The sequence below is a fragment of the Elephas maximus genome, chromosome 6, assembly GCF_024166365.1.
Source record: "Elephas maximus indicus isolate mEleMax1 chromosome 6, mEleMax1 primary haplotype, whole genome shotgun sequence".
NCBI lineage: Eukaryota > Metazoa > Chordata > Mammalia > Proboscidea > Elephantidae > Elephas > Elephas maximus.
In genome coordinates this window covers 39661475-39677714 of record NC_064824.1, presented here as the reverse complement: position 1 = coordinate 39677714, position 16240 = coordinate 39661475, and the positions used below count along the sequence as shown (strand labels likewise).

Genomic DNA, 16240 nt, shown 5'->3' with positions numbered 1-16240 from the left:
AATTATCCAATTTCCATGTTAGGATGAAGCTGTTTTCTTTTTCTCAGTTATCTGCCTCACCACAAACTGAAATCACCACCTAGCACTTTGTGTGAGCAACAGAATTATCAAAATTACAAAGGAGAAAGCGAGTAGCCAGCACTGGCTTTCTCTGCTGCTCATAGGGTCTGAGGAGGCCCTGAAAAGCTTACAAGAACTAACCTGAAGAATCTTCCAGTGCCTATGAAGCCAGGTTTAGGAGCCATGAGGGAACTATGTGGTGCAAGAACACCTGCTGGAGAACAGCAGGATATCAATAATAAATGCTAACCTTTGAAAAAAGGGGATTCTTTTGAACACTGACAAGGGCTCTGCATCTTTTTCTTCTCTTTAGGTGGTTTCACAGAGGAAAGATTTAGGATGTGATTAGAGGATTGAAGCGGTCATAGACCACCTCTCTAGAGGGCAGCAGCCTTCCGATATAAGAAGGAAATGTGAAGTTAGACTGTTTTTTTTTTTTTTTTTTAGGTCATCTGCAACTAATTGAGGCTATGCTTCAGAGAACACAGAAACTTTGGCTGGTTCATTGTTGGGGGTGGAAGGGGAGGTGTTTTTGTTTTTTCTACATACATACAGAGTTTGAGTAGGAGCACCCGCAAAGCCCCTTGTGGTCGAATGGATTCCAACTCATAGAGACCCTATAGGACAGAGTAGCACTACCCCATAGGGTCTCCAAGGAGTGGCTGGTGGGTTTGAACTGCTAACCTTTTTGTTAGCAGCCGAGCTCTTAACCACTCCACTAGCAGAGCTCCAGTAGGAGCACAGGGTATCCTGAAAACATGGTATATATTCACATTACGAAACAAAGACTGCTACTACCAGTTAGTTTCCTTATTGGTGCCATGTGCTATTTCTTCTTACTTTATGGAAACTTGTTGGCCCTCTAACTGGAAGGCTTAAATACAATATTTATAATTGCCACCAGGATTAGATCAACCCCTTCGAGTATGCCAGGGCTCTGGGCAGTCGTTTAAGGGTAGATAGTCTGTGCAATGAATATAACCAGAATTTACTGCCAGGACAAGTACTAATACGGGTTTCAGAAGCCATTGGCTAAAAACAAAATGCCAACAGGCTGATTTTGAATCAACTGGGCTTTATTCATATTTATATTCACAGCACTTAACATGGCTATTACTAGGCACCCAGTCAGTTTTAAGGCTAAAGCCTAATATCATCTGTAATTTCCTGTTCTAAAATAAGGGTGAAAGATACTCAGAACTTGACTCAAAGTGAAAGAAGTGCCATCTAAAGGAATACTAAGGGGAATTACTATTGTTATTTGCTAATATACAAAATGTAGTAGCTTATACCAAGAACTTACCAATAACTATTTTGTAGATACTAAAAATCAAACATATTTCAGGAATCATCACAAATAATACTGCATTCTAACATCTGTGTAGAAAGGTCTCCCCATAAGAAATTAAGTTCCTGAACCGCAGAGAAAACAACTTATTATTTTGGCTTATTCTTTTCCCCCTTACCTAACTTGTTCCCATATCTAGACCTCATTTTCTCTTATTGCTCCAGTTATTCTGTTTTTAATATCTCATAAGATCAGGATCATTTCCTCCCTGGATAACAGGCTTTTAAAAGACATGGGCTTAACCTGCTACCCAGGTGCACTTTTTTCCCACCATTTCTCCATCCCTCATGGTGACCTGTATTTTATTATTGAACAAAATCTAGCTATGTGGTAGTCTATTATCAACACATTTGCTCCCAAGAGCCTTTAAATAAAAGAAACTGCCTGGGAACTATCAATGCAAAGGAACCAGGAAGCTTGTAGGCCAGGATAAAGAAGCTTAAGGTTGGCTATTAATTTTGGCTAATATTAAATCATGACATAAGCTCACATGTAAGGATCACAGTTCAATTATGAACTATAAAGTCGTTCAAAGAAAAGAAGATTTACAAGATATTTTTTAAGCACATTAATGCATATTGTGGAAGTTGTGAGAGTATTTCAGGCCCAAACCATGATAGAACCATGCCCTAGTATATAAATTTACATGGAATTATTCTCAGACTATCACTGATAAAGAGGCAAATTTGGCATGTCACTGCTCAAAGCTGTATTGCAGTGTTGTTTGTATATATTTTGTTAAATTAATAATGTGACAAATAGGTCACTCTGGCATACATCAATTCTAACAAATTATTTAGAAAATAATTTCCTCTTCACTCAATGATCCTGACATTCATAAACAATTTGAATGGCAAGTCTTTATTTGGTTTTTAATATATTTGGCATGTTTTACAAAAGTATTATTATTTGAAAGACACTATTTTCTCACATGAAGGAAGCCTCAAGCAATTAGTTGTGTCTGTGTGGTTAATTACTTAAATGTTCCACCAATTATATGACACCACGCAAATGGGCCCTCACGTGTCTGTCAGTTTGTTGTACTGTGGGGGCTTGTGTGTTGCTGTGATGCTGGAAGCTATGCCACCGGTATCCAGATACCAGTAGGGTCACCCATGGAGGACAGGTTTCAGCTGAGCTTCCAGACTAAGACAGACTAGGAAGAAGGACCCGGCAGTCTACTTCTGAAAAGCATTAGCCAGTGAAAACCTTATGAATAGCAGCAGAACACTGTCTGATCTAGTGCTGGAAAAGGAGCCCCCCAGGTTGGAAGGCACTCAAAAGATGACTGGGGAAAAGCTGCCTCCTCAGAGTAGAGTCGACCTTAATGACATGGATGGAGTAAAGCTTTTGGGACCTTCACTTGTTGATGTGGCACAACTCGAAATGAGAAGAAACAGCTGCAAACATCCATTAATAATTGGAACCTGGAATGTACGAAGTATGAATCTAGGAAAATTGGAAATCATCAAAAATGAAATGGAATGCATAAACATCAATATCCTAGGCATTAGTGGGCTGAAATGCACTGGTATTGGCCATTTTGAATCAGACAATCATATAGTCTACCATGCTGGGAATGACAACTCGAAGAGGAATGGTGTTGCATTCATCATCAAAAAAGAACGTTTCAAGATCCATCCTGAAGTACAATGCTGTCAGTGATAGTATGATATCCATACGCCTACAAGGAAAAAAAAAAAAAAAAAAAATTTTTTTTTTTTTTTTTACAAGGAAGATCAGTTAATACGATTATTATTCAAATTTATGCACCAACCACCAGGGCCAAAGATGAAGAAATAGAAGATTTTTATCAGCTGCTACAGTCTGAAATTGATCGATCATGCACTCAAGATGCATTGATAATTACTGGCGATTGGAATGCAAAAGTTGGAAATAAAGAAGAAGGATCAGTCGTTGGAAAATATGGCCTTGGTGACAGAAACAATGCCGGAGATCAAATGATAGAATTTTGCAAGACCAATGACTTCTTCATTGCAAATACCTTATTTCACCAACATAAACGACAACTATACACATGGACCTCACCAGACAGAACACACAGAAATCAAATTGACTACATCTGTAGAAAGAGACGATGGAAAAGCTCAATATCATCAGTCAGAACAAGGCCCGGGGCCGACTGTGGAACAGACCATCAATTGCTCATATGCAAGTTCAAGCTAAAAACTGAAAAAAAGCAGAGCAAGTCCATGAGAACCAAAATATGACCTTGAGTATATCCCACCTGAATTTAGAGACCATCTCAAGAATAGATTTGAGGCATTGAACACTAGTGGCCGAAGACCAGACAAGTTGTGGAATGACATCAAGGACATCATCCATGAAGAAAGCAAGAGGTCACTGAAAAGGTAGGAAAGAAAGCAAAGACCAACGTGGATGTCAGCAGAGACTCTGAAACTTGCTCTTCAGCGTCGAGCAGCTAAAGCAAAAGGAAGAACTCATGAAGTAAAAGAACTGAACAGAAGATTTCAAAGGGCCTCTTGAGAAGACAAAATAAAGTATTATAATGACATGCCCAAAGAACTGGAGATGGAAAACCCAAAGGGAAGAACACGCTCGGTGTTTCTCAAGCTGAAAGAACTGAAGAAAATATTCAAGCCTCGAGTTGCAATAGTGAAGAATTCCATGGGGAAAATATTAAATGATGCAGGAAGCATCAAAAGAAGATGGAAGGAATACTCAGAGTCATTATACCAAAAAGAATTAGTCGATATTCAACCATTTCAAGAGGTGGCATATGATCAGGAACTGATGGTACTGAAGGAAGAAGTCCAAGCTGCTCTGAAGCCATTGGCAAAAAACAAGGCTCCAGGAATTGATGGAATATCAATTGAGATGTTTCATCAAACAGATGCAGCACTGGAGGTGCTCACTCATCTATGCCAAGAAATATGGAAGACAGCTTCTTGGCCAACTGATTGGAAGAGATCCATATTTATGCCTATTCCCAAGAAGGGTGATCCAACCAAATGTATAAATTATAGAACAATATCATTAATATTACACACAAGCAAAATTTTGCGGAAGATCATTCAGAAACGGCTGTAGCAGTATATCGACAGGGAACTGCCAGAAATTTCAGCCGGTTTCAGAAGAGGACGTGGAACCAGGGATATCATTGCTGATGTCAGATGGATCCTGGCTGAAAGCAGAGAATACCAGAAGGATGTTTACCTGTGTTTTATTGATTATGCAAAGGCATTTGACTGTGTGGATCATAACAAACTATGGATAACACTGGGAAGAATGGGAATTCCAGAACACTTAACTGTGCTCATGAGGAACCTTTACATAGATCAAGAGGCAGTTGTTCAGACAGAACAAGGGGATACTGATTGGTTTCAAGTCAGGAAAGGTGTGCGTCAGGGTTGTATTCTTTCACCACACCTATTTAATCTGTATGCTGAACAAATAATACAAGAAGCTGGACTATATGAAGAAGAATGGGGCATCAAGATTGGAGGAAGACTCATTAACAACCTGTGTTATGCAGATGACACAACCTTGCCTGCTGAAAGTGAAGAGGGCTTGAAGCACTTACTAATGAAAATCAAAGACCACAGCCTTCATTATGGATTGCACCTCAACATAAAGAAAATAAAAATCCTCACAAGTGGACCAGTGAGCAACATCATGATAAATGGAAAAAGGTTGAAGTTGTCAAGGATTTCATTTTACTTGGATCCACAATCAACAGCCATGGAAGCAGCAGCCCAGAAATCAAAAGACGCATTGCATTGGGCAAATCTGCAGCAAAGGACCTCTTCAAAGTGTTGAAGAGCAAACCTGTCACCCTGGAGACTAAGGTGCGCCTGACCCAAGCCATGGTATTTTCAATCACATCACATGATGTAAAAGCTGGACAATGAATAAGGAAGACTGAAGAAGAGTTGACACCTTTGAATTGTGGTGTTGGGGAAGAATATTGAATATATCATGGACTGCCAAAAGAACGAACAAATCTGTATTGGAAGAAGTACAATCAGAATGCTCCTTAGAAGCAAGGATGTTGAGACTGCGTCTTACATACTTTGGACATGTTGTCAGGAGGGATCAGTCCCTGGAGAAGGACATCATGCTTGGCAGAGTTCAGGGTCAGTGGAAAAGAGGAAGACCCTCAATGAGGTGGATTGACAAAGTGGCTGCTACAATGAGGTCAAGCATAACAACGATTGTAAGGATGGGGCAGGACCTGGCAGTGTTTTGTTCTGTTGTGCGTAGGGTTGCTATGAGTTGGAACCAACTCAATAGCAGCTATCCAAAAACAACAACAACATGCAGATGGGCATAGTTAGGAAAGAAAAGCTCATGTCTATTTATGTATAAAGAGTACCATGATAAAAATTACCAAAAAGAGAAACATAAGCCAACTCCAAATTTCTGATGTACTTTTCTCAAACTAAGCTACTTAGAAATGCCTTTCCTTGATAGTTGCCTAAATTGATTTTTCAAAGTTTCAATAAATATTAGGGAGAATTGGTACCTAGGGCCACCTTAACCATAATTTGCTTCATAAACTTAAGAAAGAAAGGAAAGAGGAATAAAGAAAGAATGAATTTAAGAAAGAATGATAATATAAAGAAGGAAGGAAGAAAGAAAATGGTTGCTTAAGGGCTAAAATAAGCCATGCATTATGAAGATTTTTCCATATGCTGTCTTATTTAATCTGCAAAATAATTTTGTGATATAAGTTTCATAGATGAGGAAACCAATAGCCAGATATTAAGTTAGTTTTCTGGAAAACATCAGAATTCAGGTTTAAGACTGTCTTGGTCAAATTCTAATGGTGCTGTATTTTAAATACATGGAAACATTTTTTACTGAATTTTCTTAACTGTAAAATGGAGTTGAAAATTTTCATATCATTATAAATAATCAATCTATAAATACCAATATAGTTTAACAAAAGTATATAAAACATTCTGCATCTTTTAGAAATATATGATATTTGAGTTAGCTGGGGGAACTCCTGACAGATCATCATCCTAAAGCAAACCATACCATTGACAAAGTCTGCCCATATTTACAGAGCTCTAGACAGTATCTGTGGTGGTGCCTCATTCTTTAAAAAGAATGGACAACAAGGGCCACCAGACATTTCAGCAAAGTCTCTACTGCATGAGAAATAGAATGACATTGTGATGGTTAAGGTTGTGTATCAGTGGTTTGATAGCTGTATGATGGTGTGATCACTTTCGTGATGAGATTTGTTATTATGTGATCACCTCCATGATGAAATCTGCTGTGAGTAGCCAATCAGTTGAAAGGGAGTTTCCTTGGGTGTGTGGGCTGCACTGAATATAAGGGGATATTCTGGCAAGGCTTGGGGGCTTTTGCTCATTCTGGATCCTGCAGCTGGCTCCTGTTCATCTGACCTCCGGTTCTTGGAATTTGAGCTAGCAGCTTACCTGCGGTCTTGCTGCTAATCTCTGGAATTCATTGATCTTTACAGGCTGGGAGCAAGAGCTCTATTCTCCAACCTACCAATTTTGGGTTCATGCGTCAGGAGAAACCTCTATCCTGACCCACAGACTTGGGATGTTCCAGCCTTTACAACCATGTGAGTCATTTCCTTGATATAAACCTCTCTCTCTCTTTCTCTATTTATACTCTTCAGTGGTTTTGCTTCTCTAGAGAACCCAGCTTAAGACAGACGTAAATAAACCAAAGGAAAAGACCCTAGATGAAGCTCACGATTCAAGGAACAGAAGAGAATATTGTAAAATAAAAAGTTAAAGGTAAAAACAAAACCAAAAACAACAAAAACAAAATTCTAATTTACATCCTCAGATAAATTAGAGAAGATGTCTATTTTTTCCCATTTATCTAATCAATAAATATTTATATAGTGGGAATAAATATTTATAGGTATGGGAATACAGGATCAAAAAAGTTTTTGCCCTCAAGGGATGTGAGACAGTGAGGTATGTGATAAAAACAAACAGGTAATTACAAAGAAGTCTAGAAAACTAAAAATATGACTGCTAAAGTTAAAATGAATTAATATAAAAATTGAGGGATAAAATTAAAGTATTTCAGAATATGAGAAAAAATAAGATTGATTGAAAGAGTCAATCCAAATGATCTAATATCCACATAACAGGAATTCCAAAGAAGGAAACAGAGAAAACAGGTGGTAGAAATTTATCACCACAATAACAAAGAGAAAAAAAATTCCAGAGCTGGATAGAATCTTCAAATTGAGTGCCAAGCAGAATAAATTAAAAAAAAAAATACTGTCAATTATACACATTATCTTGATACAGAATCTCAAAATAAAGACAAAAAACCTTAATGATTTAAAGAGAAAAAATTCAAAGTAACAAGAATAAGAATGGTACTTGTAACACTATATTCTAGAGACAATGGAATTTTATGCCCAACTAAACTACCCATCAAGTGTGTGGGCATAATGAAAGTGTTTTTAGGTATTCAAGGTCTTATTAGAAATTTACCTGTATTTTCTAAATGAGTTAATGGAGGTCATTGCATAGTAATAGAAGGAATTAGAGAAAGAAAGAGAAGGCAGGGGACCCAGAAAACAGTGAAACACTCAGAAAGACAGTGAAAAAAAAATCACAGGGTGATAAGAGACAAGCCTGGAAAGCAATCAATCCAAACTGGAGCAAGAGGATAGAAAGACTTTGGAAGAAGGTCTTCAAGGGGAAAAAGAAGGGGCTATCAGGCTAAAATAAATAGATTGTTTAATGGAGAGAATGAACAAACTTGATGGCATAAAGGAATAAAAAAACCAACCACCCAACCCACAAAAAGCAAGAAAAAAATGACACACTGGGGAAAAGTTGAGAAAACCAGAAATCCGCAACCTAAAAATGAATCAAACTAAAAAAGACCGTGACTGTAAGCAAAGGATGGAATATAAGCTTTGAAAACAAAAACTTTACACTTTGTGTGACCCATAAGTCATAGCACTGGACACATGAATATGTTAATCCAATCTTAGCATATTACTTGGCCAAAGATTCCAAATATTTACATGATCAAAATAAAGAAAATGCTGATTATTATTTTTACATTTAGAGTCAAAATATGAAAAATACATAGAGGATTTGCTTGTGGTTTTCAAACAACATAAACTTATTAATACAACATTCATATGGAAAAGAAAAGATAACCTTTCACTTTAATCATGAGGCACTGGGATCATGATATTGTTAGCACAGAGAAGGAGGTCTTATACTTGATGCTGCAATAAACAACCTTGCATAATCATAATAGAACGAATGCTGTTCTTTTGGTTTTTAGCTTTTAGAATCAACCTATAAATAAGTCATGAAACAAGTGAAATAATATAAACTTTGACAATGTAGAAATAAAGGTATAAACTTTGACAATGTAGAAATAAAGGTAAAGCTGAAGTTTACAACAGAAAAAAAGGAAGAGATGAAAGGGGAAGGGGACACCTTGCAAATTCAGGCATTAAGAGATACTGAGACAGAGAAATGGAGATTTAAGTACTTTGAAAGTTGCAGAGAAGGCCAATGGAGACAGTGATATCAGCACACATGTGCTTAAGGAGGAGAAGGGACAGGTACATGAGGCTTGATGTTACTGAGTCAAATCCATGCCTATGGCAGCAGAAATCTAAGTTAATGTCTAAGAAAGATAAATCAAGAAATAGCAATATTGATGATAAGGAAAATATTAACAAAAACAAGCCAGCCTACACACCAAATAATAATAACCTAAGAAATGAAGCCAACTACCAGAAGAACTATAAAGAGAAACAGTTCAAAGCGATGCCCCTTAGGAAGCAAAACTGGGATGAGGTGGGAAGGCACTGTTTTCCATCCTAAATTCTTGAAGTTTACAATTTATTCTTTAAAAAAAAAAAAAAATTACAATATTTTATTGTGTTTTTGGTGAAAGCTTACATGGCAAATTAGGTTTGCATTTAACAATTTCTATAGGTATTGTTGAGTGATATTGGTTACATTTTTCACAACGTGTCAACATTCTCATTATTCCCATTCTGGTGGTTCCGTTTCCATTCATCTAGCTTCCCTGGCCCCCTCCCCTTTACCTTCTCATCTTTGCCCTGGAGTAAATGTTGACCATTTGGTCTCATACAGATGATTTTTTAACAGAGCACAGTCCTCAAGGGTAATATTGTTTATTTTATAGGTCAATCTGTTATTTATCTGAAAGGTGACCTCTGGTTGCAGTTTCAGTACCAAGTTTATTGGGTATCGTAGGGCAATAGTCTCGGGGGTTCCTCTAGTCTCTACTCACCCAGTAAATCTGGCTTTTTTAAAAATTTGAGTTTTGTTCTACGTTTTTCTCCCATTCGATCCTGTACTATTTAATCCTTAACCAGGTTGATTACTTTATCATATACTGATTAAAAAATAATATAGCATTAATTTCAGTTATTATTAATACTATCCAGTATGGTTTTGCACATATTAAGACAAAAGAAACTACTTTCTAAATATACAAGCCTCTCTGACTATCATTTTGATATAAGGAAATACAAGTTGCTCCCCAAAACAAAACAATAACAACGAAACTTATCTTTTCTAAAAACTGTATTGCCAAACATTTTCTGTTCTTGTACGTCAATGCTGTTATTTGAAAGATTACATAAGGTAGCCTGGCCAAAGCCAAAGAGCTATTACTTTAGTTCTAAAAGCAGTACAGAATATGTACAAACACACCTACCCCCCTAAAATGTCCCCTCTTGCCCATAAATTACATATTAAACTGATTCAAGTTTTGTTTCCAATGAGACCCACAATGTAATAAACTCATATATTTCTAAAAGCTCACCATTTCCTTGGCAAATGTGAATGCACTTGAGGAAATTGAAGGTTTTTTGGAAGCCACCACTGCAACAGCACAATGATTGCTACACCCACCTGAGCTATTTAGATTTCCTTCCATTCAGTGACCATTCAGAATTATCTGCTGTCCCTTTTTTTTTTTTAAGTATAATAATAGGCCCTTCTCATTAGTCATATTAAAGAAATCAAGAAAATGCAGCTCATAACTTGACTGTTTCCAGATCTAGGCCCTAGACAACAAAACCACATACTGGACAGGGCTCCGTGAGCACCACCCCCCCAAAAAAAAACCAGATTTTGAAGAAAGGGTTTGTGACTGAGTAGAGCATGTGATAATGCGACAACTCTGTGTTCACATAAAATGCTTTGTGGATGTTGCTCTGCTGGGTATTGCAAAGTCAGTGAGGCATGGCCCACTCTTCCCCTATAGTGGGTGCTCAATAAAGACTGGCTGAATTCAGAGTTTAGCCCCCTCAGCATGTTATGACATTGCATGAAAGAGTAAACACTTTGAAAAATATTATGTGGCCCTACAGACCCCCTCACGGGTCTCAGAAAACACAACTGTTAAGGCCCCAACTACCAAACAACAGCTTTCTTGAACCTTGGTAACGGAAGCCTTGTTGTCCAGATCTGAAAGACACATATTCTTTGGCCAAAATGTACAGCAGAGTGATTTTAAAGACCAAGATTCTTCTCTTTGAATAATTCCAACCATTGTGAGAGTTGAGTCATTTTTTCTTGGAGGAATTAACCATTTAATCATTAATCTATTTTATGCTATCTTTCGTAACTGATTAAATTTACAGATTTTTTTGCCTGCCTTAAATCTAAGAAAATTGACCAAAGTATGAAATTTGACTGCCCTTGCACTTTGGAAAATTGGTTTAATGCCTTTTCCTCAGTTACTGAAAAAAAAAAAAAAAAAAACCTCAGTAAAAGCCTTAGAAAAGTTCACTGTTCAAACAGAAACTAGTCCAAGAAGCGGCTATATTTGCATAACTTGATCTGTATTTGGAAGAAAATTCCACTGAATACAACAATGGAAGCTTATCAAATCAGAATTTCACATAGATTTTCCATAGCCCTACTAATGAATAGTGACTCATTGGTCAGCTATGGTAAAAATTTAATGGAGCTCTAAGACAGGAAATGTAAGCATCAGAATATGCTCAGTGGTTCCATTACATCAGTATGAAAGCTGCATTTAGGCACCCAGTTTCTCTGCTGCTTTCTGAGATCAATTCTAGAACACTGTAGTTCTTAATTCTTTAGAATTTTGATTGGAGCCAGACCCCACCACTAAGTGAAAACTTCTTTCATTCTGTCACGGTCATGAAACATTTGGACTTTATGTAATACTGGGGTTGTTTGGGCTGCTAATCTGGTTTTATATTTTTCAAGATGGCGGGTAATATGCAACTGAATCCTTTCTAAGAAAATGATCATCTACAGGATGAATTCTAAGGCAGAACTGAAAGTGTAAGTATATTATTATATGCCGTTGAATCTGCAGGAGGTCAAATACTGTCTGTAGCACAAAAAAATGACATCTTCATAGAATAAAAATCAGAGGTTACTGATTGAAAGCAGGTACTAGTTCTGCCCTGAATCACTTATGTTCTAAAAACTTTCCACTCTATTAGCCATATGTGTGCCCATGCTTCATAAAATTTCACCTTCAGTGAAAGGTTCAGAATGCCTGCTGATTTCTGTGATGTGTTCATCTACTTCAAAATGAAACTGATAGGTCAAAACAGAGTGTAAACTATTTCATAATTATCATACTAAATATTGCTGAAAATATTAAGATCTGCTTTGCTCTTTTCCTGAGAAGTGAGTGTATATGAAATCACCTTTTGACGTCTACAAAGATCAGTCTTTCAATTCTATTCCTAGAGTTAGAAGTATATCTTATCCCATTTTCAAATCCTTTCTTATATATAATTTTCAGAAGATACTCATCAGTTAGAAACAATTTAAAAATGGTGAAACGTTAGACTCCATGTATTTGTTTTCTTTTTATGTTTTGATTTTATGACCTATAAGGTGATTTCCAGTTGTAGAAATCTGTTCTATCTACCCTTCCATTTACTCATCTAGCTGATATTCTATACTGAAAACAATAATATACTGATGACAATAATAATAAATAATAATAGTACTTAATAGCAAAGGACATTACTGAATACTTACTTATGTTCCAGAAACTCTCTTAAATGCTTTACGTAGCTTATCTCATTTATTTCTCTTGATGATCTCAAAAGAGGGTATATAAATACCCTCATTTAACAGATGAGAAATCTGAGACTCGGAAAGATCATAACTTCTTCAATGTCAACACAACAAGTGAGTGGCAGAACCAAGTCTAAATTCCAATCAGCCTAATGCCCAGAGTCTGTGTTTTTCTATTCTGATGAATAGGATGGTTTGGAATATTTTATTCTCTACTTTAGATGTATTTTAGAAAAGTCTTGCTTTTTTCAGTGTAGATTGAGCTCTCAGCCCTCCAGCTCTCAATCTTTGTAAGTTTTCATGACTTTCCTTTCGAGCACTTACTTTAGGCTATAACTAGGGTAGTCAGATAACTTATTATCCAATTTGGACACTTTTGAGAGTGAAGGGACTGCTGTTATGAAGTGGGCTGGGACAAGAGGCGTTAACTGGATTGACACATGGTCAATCTAATGTGCCAGGAGGACATCCCACCTCCAGAGGGCAAGCCTAGGTATTTCTCTCAATGATTCCATGATGTTTCTTCTATTTTCTCTGGATTAATTTTCTCGGCAACTTTTTTTTTTTTCCTGTTATGAAGCAGAAAATTTAATAAGCAACCTAAAAAGAATCTCCTAATATTCCTTTAGAGCTGATTAGGTATAGACACAGAGGCACATTCATTTATCACTGTTACAGTAAAAGTATAAAATGCCCAGTACCTTTAATAAGCCCTTTTTCCTGCAGAGTTTTCAGGGAAGGTCTCCGGGTAATAAACTTCTTTAATCTGCTTTTAACTCGGTTTTTGTCGCTTGTATCAGAAGCACTATGATGCAGTCTGAACACTGGAGATTAAAAGAAAAAAAAAAAAAGTCACAGGCTTTCAGTAAATTTCTCTTTTATGATTATTACTTTATGTAAATATGAATAGAAAAGGGTACTTATGGAGCAACTACCTGAATTAATAGCTCAGGCTCTTCTGTTTAGACAGGACATACAAGTGAATTTGCCTATATAAATGTACTGGTTTTCCTGCAACATTAGTGTGCAACGAGAATGCGGTCTGCTCCATATATTCAAAATGTGTTTTAATTATTTTCATAAATTATTTTCATTTTCATTCCCTTATGTTAAGCATAATAACCTTTATCTGGATAATTCACACCTATCCATATCTGTACAGAAAATTATGATTGGGTAAAGAAAAAAAAATAAGCTAAATAGAGAGAGAAACCTCTTTAGAATTGTTCATTTCTATTAAATATGATTATATATTTCCTCTAGGTAATCCATCCAATGGCACCTCAGAAGAAAGGCTGGTGATCTACCTCTGTAAGACCACGGCCATTGGAAATCCTAAGGAGCACAGTACTACTCAGACACACATGGGATCTCCGTGAGTGGGAATCCACTCGACAGGAATGGGTTGTAGGTAATTCAGGCATTTTCAAAGTTTCTATATACCCAAATGGAGCCCTGGTGGCGCAGTGGTTAAGAGCTTCGCTGCTAACCAAAAAGTCAACAGTTCGAATCCACATGCCGCTCTTTAGAAACTATATGGGGCAGTTCTACTCTGTCCTACGAGCCAGAATCTACTTGATGGCTATCGGTTTAGTTTGTGTTGGTGCAGTTGTTGTTAGGTGCCGTTGAGTATATACACAAATAATTTTGTCAATCTTTATTTTTTCTGTTAACCCAAATTTATTTCTTTTTCTAAAGCAGGTACTTCTTCCTTTCTTTCTTGGTATGTAATTACTAGTTCTAAGTGAAACTGTGAAACACAAATTTGCATCAAATTTTCATGTCTTCATCAATCTCCTATTCTCAGCTTTATCTGTAAAGTTAAGTATGTCTCAAATTCATTCCCTAACAAATATTTGCTGAATAGTAAGTATCAGGGTTCATGCTAAAAGCTTTGGATTCAACAATGGACATAATATTTTAAGTCTGGGCTCTCAATAATCGTAGAGTCTAAACACACTTAAGATGTTATTTTTAATGACTGTAGGCTCTGCTGACCCTGTAATATGGATCTTGACGGAGGCCTTCACTGTCTTAATCCATTTGTTTGAATGTGAGCATTTGGGCACTTTATTTGGTACATAGAGGCTGTTTTCTGTCAAATCTGCCTGGTCCATAGTGTGAGAAGCCTTTTTATAACTAGTGAAGGAAAGACATGTTTGCCCTCCCTCCCCCAACTTTGACCATAGAGCAATCTCCAACTTGAGTAAGCAAGATGGGAGGCTGAGATGACAATCAAAAATGTCTCTAGACATTGCCAAATATCCCCTGGAGGGCAAAACTGCCCCCTGTTGTGAATCACTGCCTTTATATTAGAAAAGGTACGGGCCTTGCTTAGTTCTCATTCCTTGGTGGTAGAAGGTCTACCCACGCGCTGAACAAATGTAAAGTGCTATTAGATGATAAAAAAGAGGACCGCATGCCAAAACATAAACAAACACAAGCTGACCACCTACTACATACATGACAGTACTGGATTTAACTGTAGTAGATAAAATGCATATGGCCTGTGGCAGTTTGGACACGTAACCAAGTAATCCTAATACAGCCTGGTAAAATGTACGCTAGAGGTAAGTACAAGAATTAAGGGATCCTGGAGAAGGGATTGACCTCAGGTCATGTTTTGGAGAAACAGCAAGAGCTATTAGACTGTTAATCTAAAGACTGGGGGTAAAGTATGGTGAAAGAAAGGCTTATGAAATGCTTCTGTAGGCTACAGCCAAGAAATCCTATGGTTTATACTCTGTAACACATGGGGTTGCCATGAGTTGGAATCAACCTGATTGCAATGGTTTATTGGAATTCAAGGAAGTAAAAACTGCTTTTACAGGACAATTGTTATGAATTGAAATGCATCCCGCCAAAATATGTTTTGAGTTCCTGGCCTTTGTACTTATAGATTTGATTCTGTTTTGAAGTAAAGGTTTTTCTTTTGTTAGATTGATGGGGATCATATCAGTATAGGGTGGATTCTAACCTGATCACTTCTAAGTTATAAAAGGACCAGAATAGACATAGACACACACACACACACACACACATACACACACGCACACACAGGAAGAGAGATACCATGTGACGACTGTCTACAAATCAAGGAACCAAGGAATACCTGGGGCTGCCAACAAGGAATGCTTCTATAGGGCCCAGATCCTGGCAGGAACTTTTAGCCTCCAGAACTGTGAGAAAATAAATTTCTGTTCTTCAAAGCTACCAACTTGTGGTATTTGTGTTACAGAAGCACTAGGTAACTAAGACAACCATGAATATCAGGCACTAACTAATCCAAAATTTTTGGTTGGAAGAGTTATTCTGAGCATCTTAATGCAGTGTGCTTATATGGTATCCTATCAACTTTCATTGTAATGACCACCTCAGCTGTATATTATCTGCTTCAACTGACAGCTAGAGTCGACACCCACAGATCTGGGTTCTAGTTGTCTAAAGTCTGCCTTTGGAATAATATGGAATAATCAGTCTTAGTTTTCAAAGGTTACCAAAGGTAATATTTTCTACTTCTGATCTCACCTCCAAACTTTGATGTTTCTCAAGACAGAATGCCAAGAATTACATGGCCAAGGGAGATATTTTCCCTGACATTTTGAGCTAGTTAAAATGATGTGATTAGAAAGTACTTTGCAAATTAAAATACACACACACTCATTATAAATGCGAAATTATGAAAATAATTATGTAGTGAGTTATATCTTTTTGGAACGCCCTAGGTACTCTGGTGATAGTATTCTTAATTAGAGAGATATGTATGTAT

At 37.0% G+C, this 16240-nt stretch overlaps 1 protein-coding gene across 1 annotated transcript in view; it reads right to left on the bottom strand.

Moving 5' to 3' along the window:
• The window catches only part of ARHGAP15 (Rho GTPase activating protein 15), a 710489-nt gene that overhangs the window by 283322 nt on the left and 410927 nt on the right, over positions 1 to 16240 (bottom strand). Inside the window, exon 9 of the mRNA XM_049887125.1 lies at positions 13173 to 13295. Coding sequence (XP_049743082.1) covers positions 13173 to 13295 — 123 coding nt within the window. The remainder of the gene's footprint in view (positions 1 to 13172; positions 13296 to 16240) is intronic.